Source organism: Gymnoscopelus braueri (assembly GCF_963280865.1).
Source record: "Gymnoscopelus braueri genome assembly, chromosome: 13".
In the NCBI taxonomy this organism is placed as follows: domain Eukaryota; kingdom Metazoa; phylum Chordata; class Actinopteri; order Myctophiformes; family Myctophidae; genus Gymnoscopelus; species Gymnoscopelus braueri.
In genome coordinates, this window is record NC_137615.1 from 44,496,954 (window position 1) to 44,511,487 (window position 14,534).

The window sequence follows — 14,534 nt, forward strand, 5'->3', positions numbered from 1 at the left end:
TTTAAAAAATGTTCAAAAGTATTTTATAAATAAAATAGAAATATTTAATAATTTCCATAAATACAATCAAATTGGAAAGAAACATTTGGGTCTTGAGCTAAAAAGTTTGGGAAACACTGCTCTAGTGTGTGTGTGTGTGTATATATATATATATATATATATATATATATATATATATATACCATAAATTGCTAAATATTGTGGTAATTATTTATGATCCAGCCCTCAACCCTTTATCCCACATTGTAACGAAGTGTCCTAAATTCATTCTTAGAAAAGGCACGAGATAAGAGCACTAATCATGAGTCAAAGTGAGACTCCACCCCCCCCCCCCCCCCCCCCCCCCCCGCACACATTATACTTATATTGGACACATTTCCCACTGGCAATCAAACACACAATGGCTGTCTGTCAACTACTCCGTGTAGCAACTCTGCTAACTTTACTGATGAGAGGTAAGTAGAATTTCCTCACAAACAGTACCAAGGAGACACAATCAGTTTATTATACTACGTTAATTATATTATGTTATATTATTTATACTGTTTAGAGTTTAGACTGATGCTAGGTTCTTGGTTTACCTGTGGTCCTAGTTTACTGAAGCACTACACTGTCTGCTATGAATTTGATGTATATGCTTACCTTGCTTACTGTAAGTTGCTCTGGATAAATGTCTACTAAATGTCTACTCTACTGGTGGCCCCCACCCCACCTTCACTTAATGCGGCCTGCGGGTCAATATATATACACGAACACTGATATATTATTGATTTCAGCCGTTCCAATTCCAAACATGCAAGTTTACATGACCCGTTTTAATTACTACAGTACAGTGTACACACACACACACACACACACACACACACACACACACACACACACACACACACACACACACACACACACACACACACACACACACACACACACACACACACACACACACACACACACACACACACACACACACACACACACACACACACACACACACACACACACACACGTACAGGGTGAAAACATAATCTTCGCTTATAGCGGCCCGGAAGAATAATAATATACAGTAACTCTATAACTAAGATGCGTTTCTCAAATTATCTCAATTTGTTATTTTAACAGTTTATTTCCATTCCTTTTTTCAGGTGCTCAGTCACAACTAAATGGTAAGTAAATTTTATTTAATTGTTTTTTACCTTCCTAAATAATGATTCTAAGGTACGACAAAGCATAAAAAAATGCCGATCTACTAACCAAGGCTGATCTACAAAATATAGCCATTCTACAAAATAGCCGACCTACAAACTGCTAGGTGTTATGGGCTTGTAGATGGCCTATTTTCAGCGCACGACACCGTCGTACGACAAAGAATAAAGTAAGTATTACTTTGTTGGCTTTGCCACCCATCAATTGACGGTTGTATTTCTCTCAGTGTGTGGCAGGGCTCCTCTGAACACCAAGATACCGCCTCCTCCGAAAACCAGGGTAGTTGGAGGTGAGGATGCTCCTGCAGGGAGCTGGCCCTGGATGGCCAGTATTCATGGTGATTACCTCTGCGGTGGATCTCTTATTAACAAGGAATGGGTGCTGACAGCTGCTCACTGTTTCGATAGGTCAGTGCATGATGGACAAAGTACTCAACACCAGTTCTTGAATCAAAATATTCAGTAGATGCTCCTGGTCACATATTACTCAACTGCGAGTGAAGTAAACATATATATACATATTCGAGAAAATATACATATTCGAGAAAATGTACTTCGCTACTGTCCATCACTGCAAAAGATCTGCTACTTTCCATTTCATGTGAATAATTTAATAACATGGTGCTCATTATGGATTGTTCTTTTTTCTTTATTCCTAGTAACAACTCCTCTGGTGTTGTTGTTTATCTGGGTCGCCAGATTAAACAATTAGTCAACACTAACGAAGTCTCTTGGACAGAAGACAAAGACTCTCGGACGGTTACCCAGATCATCCGTCACCCCGACTACAACAAAACCATAGAAGATGATAATGATATTGCTCTTCTTAAACTTTCCTCACCGGTGACTTTTACCAACAATATCCAACCAGTCTGCCTGGCAGCATCTGGGAGCTCCTTCCACAGCGGCATCGGCAGCTGGCTCACTGGCTGGGGCGACATCGAAGAATCCAAAGAATCTGGAGGTGAGTGTAATAAAGTCAAGACAAGTCCATTTCATTGCAGCATTTAAAGGTGCACTCAATGTACTTCATGTAAACAAAATAACAAACCATATTACAAACAGATAATAGAACCTACAGCCACGACCACACACACGCACGCACGCACGCACGCATTGCCTGATGATCTGTGTAGTGCAGATGTATTTAGGAGCTACAACATTTAAAGCCTTGTACAATTCTGTATAGGAGCCAATTGAGTGATCTGGGTAATAAGAGTAATGTGTTCCAGAGTGCAAAGTTTCCCGCCGATCAGTCCAGCGGTGTTTGTGGCACGTCATGCAAAACGGCCCCTCCTAACTTTGAAAGCCAATCATAGTCAGACAGACACATCTTGATTACATGAACAGAGATAAGGTGTACCAAAGTTTGGAAAAAATCGGTAGGAGTATTAGCAAAAACTGTGTTTTGCAAAGAAAGCGCAAAATAGTGTGGAAATGGGCATGGCCTATTTGGGAGTTGCGTAATGATCCAAGGAATTTTTTTTTTGTATGACCAACAGTTCAAGAGTTATAGGCCAAAACGTCTGGCCTGTTATAGTGCCATCATGAGGCTGATTTGAAAAATGTTGGGCGACATTTCTTTCTTTTCTTCGATTTTGTAACCCATTTTTTTCACCCAGTGCAAATTACCTATGTAATCCTGGGCGCTACACTCCCTCTGCCAGCCTAGGGAGAGCCTATAGAGCCGAGCTCATGCCTCCTTCAATGCATGAGAGCTAGCAAGCCGCTTCTTATCACCCGACAGGGAGGAGGTTCCCGGGTTAGACGTAGCGTGTGGAAGGAGCACGTTATTCCAACCAGTTCCTTTCCCCTCCATCAGGCGCCCCGGCTGTCATGGGGGAGGCTGTATAGCGACCAGGATTACTGCATGTTTTTGTGAGGGTATTAGCTACCCTGAGAGACATGGGAAGAACATGCAAACTTCACTTTTTGATTTGTGGCATTTTGTTCAAAACGGGCCACTCCTGCAAACTTTGGAAGCGAATCCTAGCCAATCAGGATGGAATATGAAAAATTGTACGGGTACGTTTTGATCACATGACTATAGAGATAATGCGATTTGCGTAACGTTTGGACAAAATTTGTAGGAGCAGTATTTTAAAAAAATGTTAGCCTCCTGGTGGAGCAGATGAGGTTCTTCCTTGGCCGACTTGGCTAGCTGTTCACAAACACACACACACACATGGACGGACACACGGATGGACGGACAGGGGCAAAAACATAGTCTAGGCATCCGGCCTAGCTGATAGATATAAATTGAGGTGCAGTACAGATTGTAAAAAGGGGATGGGAGATGTGTTCAAATGAGGAAGGACGCTCAATTGACTGTAATTTGTTTTTATATATTTATATTTGGTAAGTCCATAGAGTAAAAAATAATAGAGAGGGCACCGGATATTCCCTCCGATCCACTTGCATTGAGTTGCTCACCCAGTGCATGAGGCGAAATCACCCCTTCTTCCGGGTTGGAAAATGTGATGGGCGTAGCCTATTTGGGGCCACTGTGACACGTTTTGCGTCACAGAGGTGACGTGTTTTGCGTCACAGAGGTGACGTGTTTTGCGTCACAGAGGTGCGCAGCCCTGTGCGCAAGCTTGTGAGTCGAGCCCATTGATCGAAACCGTTTTCGCTCGTTCATGTACAGTGGCCCCAGCCGTTTTAAGCTTCAGTACCTATGAATGGCCAGCATGTCCAATGCGCTTCAATGCAAACACTGGGTTCTTGGGGCTTGGGTAAGTCTTACTCATGAAAATACATTTGTGTCTCCCTAGTTGACCTCCCAGCCCCACAAAACCTCCAGGAGGTGAAGGTTCCAGTGGTGGGGAACAGACAGTGTAACTGCAACTACACTCCACTGTATGGAGTGGGCTCCATCACTGACAATATGATCTGTGCTGGACTTAGTGCTGGAGGGAAGGACTCATGTCAGGTGATCATTTGAATGGTTGTGTTCTCTGCAAGAATTTCTTCATGCTAAGCTTTCATTCTTTTAAAATGCTGTATGTTTTCCCTGAAGGGAGATTCGGGAGGCCCAATGGTGATTAAACAGGGTTCTCAATGGATTCAGTCTGGAATTGTGAGCTGGGGTTATGGTTGTGCCAGGCCTAATTGTCCTGGAGTCTACGCCAGAGTGTCTCAGTACCAGTCTTGGATCAACAGTCAAATCAGCAGCGACCAGCCAGGATTTATCACCTTCACCTCCTCTGGGATTGACAGTGACCTCAGCGTCACCTGTTCTGGCCTGCCAGCAGTCGTAACAACTCCACCTACCACCACCATACCTCCTACAACCACTGCCAAATGTGAGTGGCTGTAACGGCCTAAATCACCACATGAAAAAAGCAATTACTGTATAGCAATTCTAGACTCTAGAGTTTAGGAATTGCGCAACTTACTTATGGATAGAATAAGTAGCCTTGCATTAGAGAGCTGTCAGACTGAGTTGTTTCATGCTGGAAAATAGCCGATCTATAAGCTCATAACACATCATGTCTGCAACGCATTGTGCTTGTAGATCGGCTATTTTCACCACGCAACACTGTTGTATGACTTTACAAATCAAATCATGTCAGTAATGTTTTGTCATTGTTCATCTCTTAGCTTTGCCCAGTAACTGGCACATGAATGAGTTCATCAAGGCCATAAAGCAACTGGAGGAGGCCAACCCGGGGCTAGAGCCCATCGCTGTGCTGCAGAGCCTACGCAGGGCAGCTGGTCTGACGGACGGATTCATTCAATCCTACCTTGGTAAGGCGTCCTCTGATGGAGCCGTGATGGAGGCTGGTCTCTCAGATTACTTTGGCAGGGCTATACGTCACACGGTGACCGAGGATGGCAGAGAAGAGGGAGTGGTCCTGACTTCAGATGGAACCACAGTGGCCCTCAGTCCCCTCCTCCTGGGCATCGAAGTCGGGCTCCTCTCCAAGATTACGGGCCATGTTAAAGGTCTGTACCACCTCACGCTGGCTAGAGACCTGGCTCTCTCTTTCAGGGACTTCAATAAGTCTGTCAACTCCCAGCGCCTGGGCCCTGATGGCTGCTGGGACAGCATCTCTACACCTGTCAATTTCAGGCTTTCTGGTCCGATCTCCCGCATTACTACCGCCATGGTCAATGGAGGTATGGATGGTGTTATTGTAGGGATGGCGGTCGCCCAGTCCGGAGGTCCTCCTGTCAAACTGAGCAGCCTGCTGAGCTCATACTACTGACACCGCTCCGCGCCTCGTCAGCCAGCATCGCAGGGAGAAATTACGAGAGTTGGACACATCTTCCAACCTGAAGAGAAATGTCCGGATTAACCTGCGGAACAAATTTCCGACACACATCCTGAGCGTTGTGGTGGACAAGGGGATGAAAGAATTCGTCCACAAATACTTGGGTTAGTAACAGACCACAATGATGTGCCTTACACTGTGTTTATTGAAGTCAGACAGTAGAAAAGTCCAAGTCAGTTACAACTTGAAGTCTGACTGGAGGCAGTTAGCAAAGTTAATCCAAACAAATGCTAAAGAGACAGAATTGTGAGCAAAGCAGTAGGCCAAACCAGACCTGAGATAATGATACATTTAAAGTTACATTGTTCTTTGAATAAACTATAGCTACTGCCCTACAAAGGCTGAGTGCAGTAAATACATTTTTGGTCAAAGTATAGTTATTTATTTGGGTCAAAGGTCAAATCATCCGTCGTGGTTTTTGGGGATAAACAGTGAGTGCAGTATCGCGTATAGACCTACAGTATAACCCATTTGGCTGGCCAAGTTGAAATACTTTAAAGACGTTTTTATCAGTTTGACACACAGTATTGAACTTAGGCTTTGTAGGGTATAATAGCTCTGAGGTTTTACAGGGTCAAAGCTAGGCTTAAAGCAACCAAGTTGCATGTACTGTAGGTCAGGTGTCACAGCAGAGGAGTAAATAAATACCATAATATAAAACAAAAATAATTTTTAAAATGTCATAAGAAATAGTTAAAATAGCAGATTGAGCCATTTCTTGAGCTACTTTTGCTATTCGTGGTACAACAAAGTATATCGGGCTTCAGTGGTTAAGTCTGACTCAAGGCTATGATACTGTAGATCTGACGTAGAATATATTGCTCCAGACATTCTTAACATATCTTCCTGTGTGTGTGTGTGTGTGTGTGTGTGTGTGTGTGTGTGTGTGTGTGTGTGTGTGTGTGTGTGTGTGTGTGTGTGTGTGTGTGTGTGTGTGTGTGTGTGTGTGTGTGTGTGTGTGTGTGTGTGTGTGTGTGTGTGTGTGTGTGTGTGTGTGTGTGTGTGTGTGTGTGCGTGCTCGCGCGCGCGTGTGTGTGTGTGTGTGTGTGTGTGTGTGGGTGTGGGTGTGGGTGTGTGTGTGTGTGTGCCCTTCTCATCACAGACTGCCCAGCCATCATTCCACGGTGTATGTGGGGCGCAGAGCCCTACAGAAGGACCAAGACGCCCCTGTCCCTCCCTCTGGCCTTCGTTTACATCCACCACACCTCTACACCCAGCCAGCCCTGTCTGACCTTTGAACAGTGTTCTGCTGACATGAGGGCCATGCAGCGTTTCCATCGGGACCGCGGTAGCAAGGACATTGGATACAGGTATAAACTTTTCAATGTCAAGGACCCCCAGTTTGCTATGCATTAAGCCACGGACCCCTATTTGATACAGTTTCTATCTCTGGGACCCCAATATGCACTGTAAAATCCTCAGTGTTCATTTCACACTGGGTCCATTTGGAACCATTTATACATTCTCAGAGTTGCAGACCTGCAAGTGTCCATTTGGTTCCTACAGTAACTATCAATCATTTAGCAGGGGAACCCCGTTAAGGACCCCTGGGGGTCCCCACACTTCACATTGAGAACCAGGGAGATAGAATATAGTGAATACGTTACTGCGCATTCATCGGTTTGAGTTTAATATTTTTTATTATGGATCTTGTGAATGTTAAAATTGTAATAATCTAGGTAAATCTTCAGTTTTACTCTCAAAAGTTTCGTTCGCTCTTTAAGATTTGTTTTCTTCTGTTCAAAACACTCGTGTCTCCCTTAAGCTTTGTTGCCGGTGCTGATGGTTATATATACGAGGGGAGAGGATGGGATTGGCAAGGTGACCACACCAAAGGCCACGACAGCAAAGGCTACGGGGTTTCGTTCATCGGTGACTATTCCTCCAGCCTGCCTTCCCAGCATGCCATGGAGCTGGTGAGAGACCGTCTGACATCCTGTGCCGTCAGTGGCGGTCAGCTGGTGGCCAACTTCACCATTCAGGGTCACAGACAGGTTGAGAAAACGTCCTCCTGTCCAGGGGACGCTCTCAGCAGAGAGATCAGAGACTGGGGGCATTTGGGTGAGTTGAGAGACTGTCTGTGAATATGGCTATCATTTGTATTAGCGGATCCCAAACGATGGGTCTGGACCATTTTTTAAATCAAGCAACCGTTTTTATGGGTTGTCACGAGTGAATATCCCCTTTTTAATGTGTCCTATAAACTTTATACTTTAAAGAACATTGGAGTGAGCTGGAAGGAAACAGAAGCCCATACCCAGAAGAGAGTGAGATGGAGAGCTCACGCCCTGTGCCCTTGGGTAAAGAGGATTAAGTCAAGAAGTAAGTCATATACTTATATAAACATGTTTTTAAAAATGCTTTGTAACGTGTGGCATAGCGGCACATTGTGAGCTTGTACTGTACATCAGCTATTTTTCACTATTTCTGAAATAGGGCATAAGTGATTCATCTATCAGTCAATCAGACAACCACATTTCTCTTTTGGGTCTCAAGCTGAAAAAGATCGGGAGCCCCTGCATACTAAAAGGATCATCTTGTGCTGTTAGTTTATCTATTGGGCATGTATGCATTCCTGATTTGTTTTTGTGTTTTGTTTTGACAGGAAGTCAATGAATGACAAACCTGCTTCACCACATGAAGAGCCTTATATAAATATGAATACATTATCAAATATGAAATATTGGTGTCACTGCTGTTTTCTAATATGCTGTCTCACTCGCATTCATGACATCCCTCTGTATGAAATAATTATGTATTATTAGGATGTAGGATATATTATTGGTATTATTGATTGGTATGTGTATTGTATGGGCGCATGTGCGTGCGTGTGTGTAGAGTTGTATTTTGATGTCTATAGTGTAATACTTGGCTGTTGTTTTTATAATTATTGCATGCTGAAATGTTATGTTTTTGCTTTTATGTGGACTGGAAGATTAGCCGATGGGCTAAAAGAGATCAAAATAAAATACAATAAAATAAAATCTTGTAAAAGGTTGTATACTTTGGAGGCACCATGACATGAAACAATTTCGTCTAGCAGCCACTAGAGGGCACCATGTGCATTCAATTGAGCAGTAGCCTAATCTGCATGGCAAGATTTCCAGTATTGAGAAAATTGTGAAATTGTGAATTGATTAAAAACAAATCAACTCTTTTCACACCAAACACTGATCAGGGGTTTATTATTATGATTATTATTACTATTCATTATTACTAGGCTATTATTATAGCCTAGGAATGTATTTAATTAGTTTATTAATTACACATTGATCTCTAATTAATATAGCCTATTAGCTATATCACAATCCAACTGAATTATTTTACATGTAGGGCACGCTGATTTTAAGTGTCGTTGCCATGCTAATCAACCAGGACACTTCAACAGTTTTGTCAAATAAATATCGTCAAGTTTGCTTGTATATTTTAGCCTCTTGTCAGGAGGGGGGATTTTGTCTGGGGGGACACACAAAAAAAACACCATCTGTGAGGAAGTGCACAGTATGGTTACTATGGTATGGTTAACTTGGTACATAATGGAAATAATATATACCAGCCAGAGAATCCTTTATACCAGAGAGTTGAATAAGGAACTGAGTGGAGCATAGGCTACAGATAATTATGTGGCAGTTATCTGTAAATAGCAGGTGGGTGGCTCACAGATCAACACATTGTCAACAATAGACAACACTATTAATCTACTGTCACCAGTATGGCTAATACAGTGCAAATACGTCATCCTATAAACATATTATGAACACTAAATAAAAACGCTAGCCTACTCCATCTGCAAAGTAGCCTACTTAAGCCAATAAAACAATTAAACTAGCAGACAGTTGCAAAGTAAGCAAAACAAACAATGTAGCCTAACTAATAGTAATAATGTAACATTCCATGTAAGTGTCACAGCTTGCTTAGCCTACATGTTATCTACATGTCATGGTGATAGATCCTTATAGTTTAATCGGTTTTCAGAGGAAATAACTATGCTCATTAACTCCTAACGGGCAGAGAGCAGAGATCAGAGAGAGCTCCATGGTGGTGGTCACCTTATTAACGCCTATTATAAGTATCCGACCAGGCAGGCTTTCATTTACATACACAATCTATTTACAGTAGCCGCCACTTGTATGCAAATGACAAATCCATTTGTGAACTAAAAAAAAACAAAAAAAAACAAACAAAAAAACATTATGATTATTTATTTATTTTTAAAATCAATATATCAGAACTGGTCTGGCCAATCGGGGAGGGCAAGTGCCCCCCCAACTATATCGCCACTGCTTGTAGGCTACTACATTCACAAAATAGGCTATCCCATTTCGGTGTAAATACATAGGCTAGCCGCTAAAGCAATGAGCAGCCTATTAAGACATATAAGAAATAAAACCTTCCTTGAACTTGGCCGTGGTGGGTCTTTAACACCCCCCCCCCCCCACCTCTCTCTGACGTTACGTACGCACAGCCGTGGCGTGCCCTGCAAGCCAAATAACATGGAGTCCTAGTGGCTGGCATCCTCTTCACGGGACACAGATCCATGATTCCATGCAGGAACCTGAGCAACCCGATCAGACCAAGTTAACGCACGCCGGAGACCTTGATCACAAGTCCGCCCGCAGCATGCCGCGTCTGAGAGGCTGCGCGTCTGCAGGCATGATGACAGACGCTGCATAAAACAAACAAGCATTTTTTTTACTGCGATCCGCAAAAGCCAGGCCGATTTCTGTGAGTATTTGCAAAAAAAAAAAAAAAAAAAAGTCTCTCTCTCTCTCTCTCTCTCTCTCTCTCTCTCTCTCTCTCTCTCTCTTTTTTTTTTTTACATTTTTTTACTTCCTCTCCTTTTTTTTCTCTATCCCTCAGAGAGATGGGGGGAAAATAATAAACATCGGTTATGGGCGTTTTAATGGTTTGAAAAGCATTTCATATTTGCTACGTTCTTGCAACGGGTCAGCTGATGAATCGATCGGCAGCAGCCACGTCCTTCCAATAATAATAAGAGGGCAGCCCCTGGCTTATAGGACACCTTGATGTGTCCCGATCATGCTTTCCTTTCCACAGGGGCAGCGAGAGAGGGCATGGGCCTGGATGTGATAAAGGACACTTTTATTTATGTAACCATTTGAGCGACCTATTTCATTTGCACTTGAACACCCGACCAGGCATGTTGAGAATGAGAAAATATAGGTCAGACCGTGCTCAAATCTGGTCAGATATGTCCAGTGGTGTAAAGTAACTAAGTATTTACTCAGTACTGTACTCATTGTTTTGAGGTATATCTACATTACACGAGTTTCAGTATTTTTACTTCTACTCCATACATCTCAGAGGCAAATATTATACTTTTACTCCACTACAATTATTTGAAAACTTTAGTTACTAGTTACTTTGTAGATTTTGATTATTATTACAAAACATTAACCATTTCAGCCCTATATACATTTTGGCCATTTGAAAATAGCCGATCTACAAGCTCACAATGCCTGGACATCTCCAGGCATTGTGAGCTTGTAGATCTGCTATTTAAAAAAAATGTGTATACATTTTGAACTTGTGAAATGGGACATTCTGCATAATGAGTACTTTTACTTTTGGTACTTTAAGTACATTTTGATACCAACACTTTTGTACTTTTACTCAAGTAATTTTTTAATTCTGGACACCACTGCTGTGCATAAATGTCTCACTCTTATTCCCTGAAATGACACGGTTATGACACTACCAGCCCCTGTATTTAAGAAGAGGCAAATAGCTCTGATCTTGTGATTTATGTCAGTGGTTCTCAAACTTTTTTAATTTCAAGGACCCCCCAGTTTGCTATGTGTTTAGTCTACGGACGCCCCCATAACTCGTAGCCTACACTCTCGGAGTTACAGACTTCTAACGGTCCATTTGGTGGTTGGATCTGGGGACCCCCTGGAACCCCCGCAAGGACCCTGCCCAGACCCTGCGACTATATATATATATACATATATATATACACACATACACATATAGCCTATTTATATATGTACTATGTATACTGATTAGATTATGTTCTCATGAAGTCACATGAAACCTTTCAACTAAGAAGAAACACTTGTGCCTCTGCGTGTGTGTGTGTGTGTGTGTGTGTGTGTGTGTGTGTGTGTGTGTGTGTGTGTGTGTGTAAAAAGACCCTTAACCCTGAATTTAATGAGGTATGACCCCCTACCCCACAGCTGACACCTCTAAATTGCCAGTGTGTGTGTGTGTGTGTGTGTGTGTGTGTGTGTGTGTGTGTGTGTGTGTGTGTGTGTGTGTGTGTGTGTGTGTGTGTGTGTGTGTGTGTGTGTGTGTGTGTGTGTGTGTGTGTGTGTGTGTGTGTGTGCATTCGTGCGTGTTTGTACCCCAGCAGTGGAAGAAGAGGGCACTGAAAGATGTAGGCGAACTGTTCACCTGTGGGGACCCCCATACTGTGTGCTCTGGGGGGACCATGGAGCCGGAGGGGGAGCCCCTCACCCCAGGGACCAACTATGGGCCCCCACCCTCCACCCCTACCACCCAAAATCACACATTACAGGTACGGTGGAAATCTAGGCATGAGGCCATTGATTGAGTCTCCACAGTGATTTTCAATCTTTTTAATTTCATGGACCCCCAGTTTCATATGCATTTGACCACGGACCCCTGTTTGATACCCTTTTTTTTTTTTATCAGGGGTTATAGACATTATAGGCACTGTGTCATTCTAATCTGATTTACTTTTCTTCGGGCAGGAACCTGTATTTCAAAATATAGTTATTATTTAGTCACAAGCTCTTGTAAATACTTTCCAGTGGTTTAATATTTATGAAATTCACAAACAAACGTAACCACTTTCACTTTCAAAACATTTCAGAAATCTAGCCGATCTACAAGCTTGTAGATCAGCTATTTCAGCTACTTTTTCATGACACACTTGTTTGACGAAGATGGGCATTAATTTATGGGGAAGAAAAACAAAACAAAAAACATAAAAAGTTGAAATGTGGAGATACAGTACAAGGGTTCTGCCCGACATCAACGATATATAAATCATAATGGGGGCGCTCGGGTGGTGCAGTGGTAAAGTCCCTGCCCACCACCACAGAGGTTGTGGGTTCGAATCCACCCTGGTGCATCTGGCTTTGTCGAGTGTCTATGCAAACACAATTGGCCCGTGTTCTGGGGAGGGAAGCCGGACAGGGAGGGTGATATTGGTCATTGCATGTACTCCTGCGGCTGGGGCAGCACCTGTCAGGAGGGAGTGTTGGGCGGGAGGAGTAGGACGAAGGCCCTATCCCCCCGGTGGGGGGCAGGTGAGGATATAACAGCAGTGACAACACCGAGAAATGCGTGTGGGGAGGAATCAATTGGCATAACAACTAAATTGGGGAGAAAAAAGGTGTAAAAATAATTGGCTACTCTAAATTTTAAAAAAAATAGAGGCTTTGTGAAATAGCTAATTATGTAATTGATAATCAATTACGCAGGCCCTTTTTTGTCTTCATCATCATCGCCCATGCAGGCAAAGCCATGGTTAAAAGCTTTTCAATTGTCAGCAGCAGGCATCATGTTCTCCAAACGGGGGAGAGGAGCTGATGCGCAGCAGAAGCCCGTGGTCCGACAGCGGAGATGGGGTCTTGGAGCAGACCAAGGGACCCCTGGCCAGGCCAGATCCAGGGAGGACTGCACAGAGGACATTCAGACCCTCAGCCTTTCCATCCTCCCTCGCCTGGGACTCTGACTCTGAGAAAGAAACATTAGATGGTAACAACAAACTTAATACTAACAGGCTTAATAGCAATTTAAAACCCAGATTATTTGACCCTGCGGGTTCAGGGCTTGTTTTCCTTATGGCTAGTGTGGCACTGATCATCTCTTGCGTAGCCAGAAGATCAGAGATCTCCACCTTGTGATATGTCTAGACATCTAAATTCAACGTACTGTAGGGTCAAAAATTTAGATACAAATGAATAATGCACCAATGCAAGGACTTTAGGGCGATCCTTCATACAGTATGTGATGTTTTCAAAGCAGTGGGTGTGCAACGTTTGTTAGTGGCCGTTCTCACAGCCGTTCTAACCCATAGACGGGTGCAACAGTGAAATAAAATAATCTATTTAATTGATTATAAAAAAAGTATCTATAATTTAATAAAATAATCAATTATTAATCAATCCCTAGGCATGTCATTATAGGCGAAAAGCTTAAAACATGTTAAAACATGAAATTGTGACATTTTCAGCCCTACCGTATTGAATTTAGATTTCCCCAGATGTAGCAGTAGGTGTAGAAGTCAGATCATCTGGCTAAACCAGACTTAACCTAACAAATATGTGGTGCCGTTTCACGATTACCAGTTTGTTTTAACAAATTGTTAACTTGTTATTGTTGCTACTGTATACCACTGTTGTCCGTTGGACGTGGTTTTAAATATTATTCAGCCTATACACAATACAATATCTTCAGTTTTTATCTGAGAATGTACAAATGGAACCAAATGGACCCGTAACTATTATCTGAGTTATTGGTGGTGTGATATTTATTTTCTGTGAAAGTAAATGGTAAATAGCTCTATATACCCAGCTCTATAATCATTGGTATCGAGTGTTTGTTATAGAAATGGGGTCTCCCCTTCTCACCATCTCTTTAGTAAACAGAAAATACATCCAGGTCAGGATTCCAATTTCATCCAATCAGGAGAAGGAACTCATATAGCCTACAGGACAAACAAGTTAAATTGGAAATGATGGGGAAAAAAAGAAAAGAAAAATAAGCAAACTAAATTTGAATTGGAATACCAAAACAATTAAGCTGATAAATGATATTTGTGGGGTTCTCTCTCCTCATTGGATAACATTGGTATCTCGACCAAAAAAATATATCTTCTGTTCACTAAACAGCCAGAGAGACCTATGTTATTGAATAATACATTCTATAGCAATGATTGCTATCAAAATATTGCAGGAAGGAAAGATCAAGTTGAAAGCATAACAAACAAACAATGGCGAGCTGGGGTAGGAGGTGTGTTGCACGGTCTGAAAAGAGAATGACAGGTTCATAGGCAGTGATTTTG

The 14,534-nt window shown here is 42.5% G+C and overlaps 3 protein-coding genes across 3 annotated transcripts in view; all 3 read left to right on the forward strand.

The window, feature by feature from the left end:
* Positions 1-1,204: 1,204 nt before the first annotated feature.
* On the forward strand, positions 1,205-4,521 carry LOC308099623 (tryptase-like; the record flags this gene model as incomplete). The annotated part of the gene is made up of 5 exons (XM_080448361.1): positions 1,205-1,215; positions 1,440-1,610; positions 1,862-2,166; positions 3,977-4,134; positions 4,222-4,521. 5 exons carry the CDS (start codon positions 1,205-1,207, stop codon positions 4,519-4,521), a joined length of 945 nt encoding a protein of 314 aa, XP_080304487.1.
* A 304-nt stretch (positions 4,522-4,825) lies between these two features.
* On the forward strand, positions 4,826-7,793 carry LOC308099624 (N-acetylmuramoyl-L-alanine amidase-like; the record flags this gene model as incomplete). The annotated part of the gene is made up of 5 exons (XM_080448362.1): positions 4,826-5,341; positions 5,439-5,583; positions 6,582-6,789; positions 7,245-7,540; positions 7,699-7,793. The coding sequence occupies 5 exons, from the start codon at positions 4,826-4,828 to the stop codon at positions 7,791-7,793; spliced, it is 1,260 nt and encodes a 419-aa protein (XP_080304488.1).
* A 2,186-nt stretch (positions 7,794-9,979) lies between these two features.
* LOC308099625 (protein Wiz-like) overlaps positions 9,980-14,534 on the forward strand; it is a 44,983-nt gene continuing 40,428 nt past the window's right edge. The window contains exons 1-3 of the mRNA XM_080448363.1: positions 9,980-10,204; positions 11,850-12,017; positions 13,021-13,225. Coding sequence (XP_080304489.1) covers positions 11,931-12,017; positions 13,021-13,225 — 292 coding nt within the window. The 5' untranslated portion in view covers positions 9,980-10,204; positions 11,850-11,930. The remainder of the gene's footprint in view (positions 10,205-11,849; positions 12,018-13,020; positions 13,226-14,534) is intronic.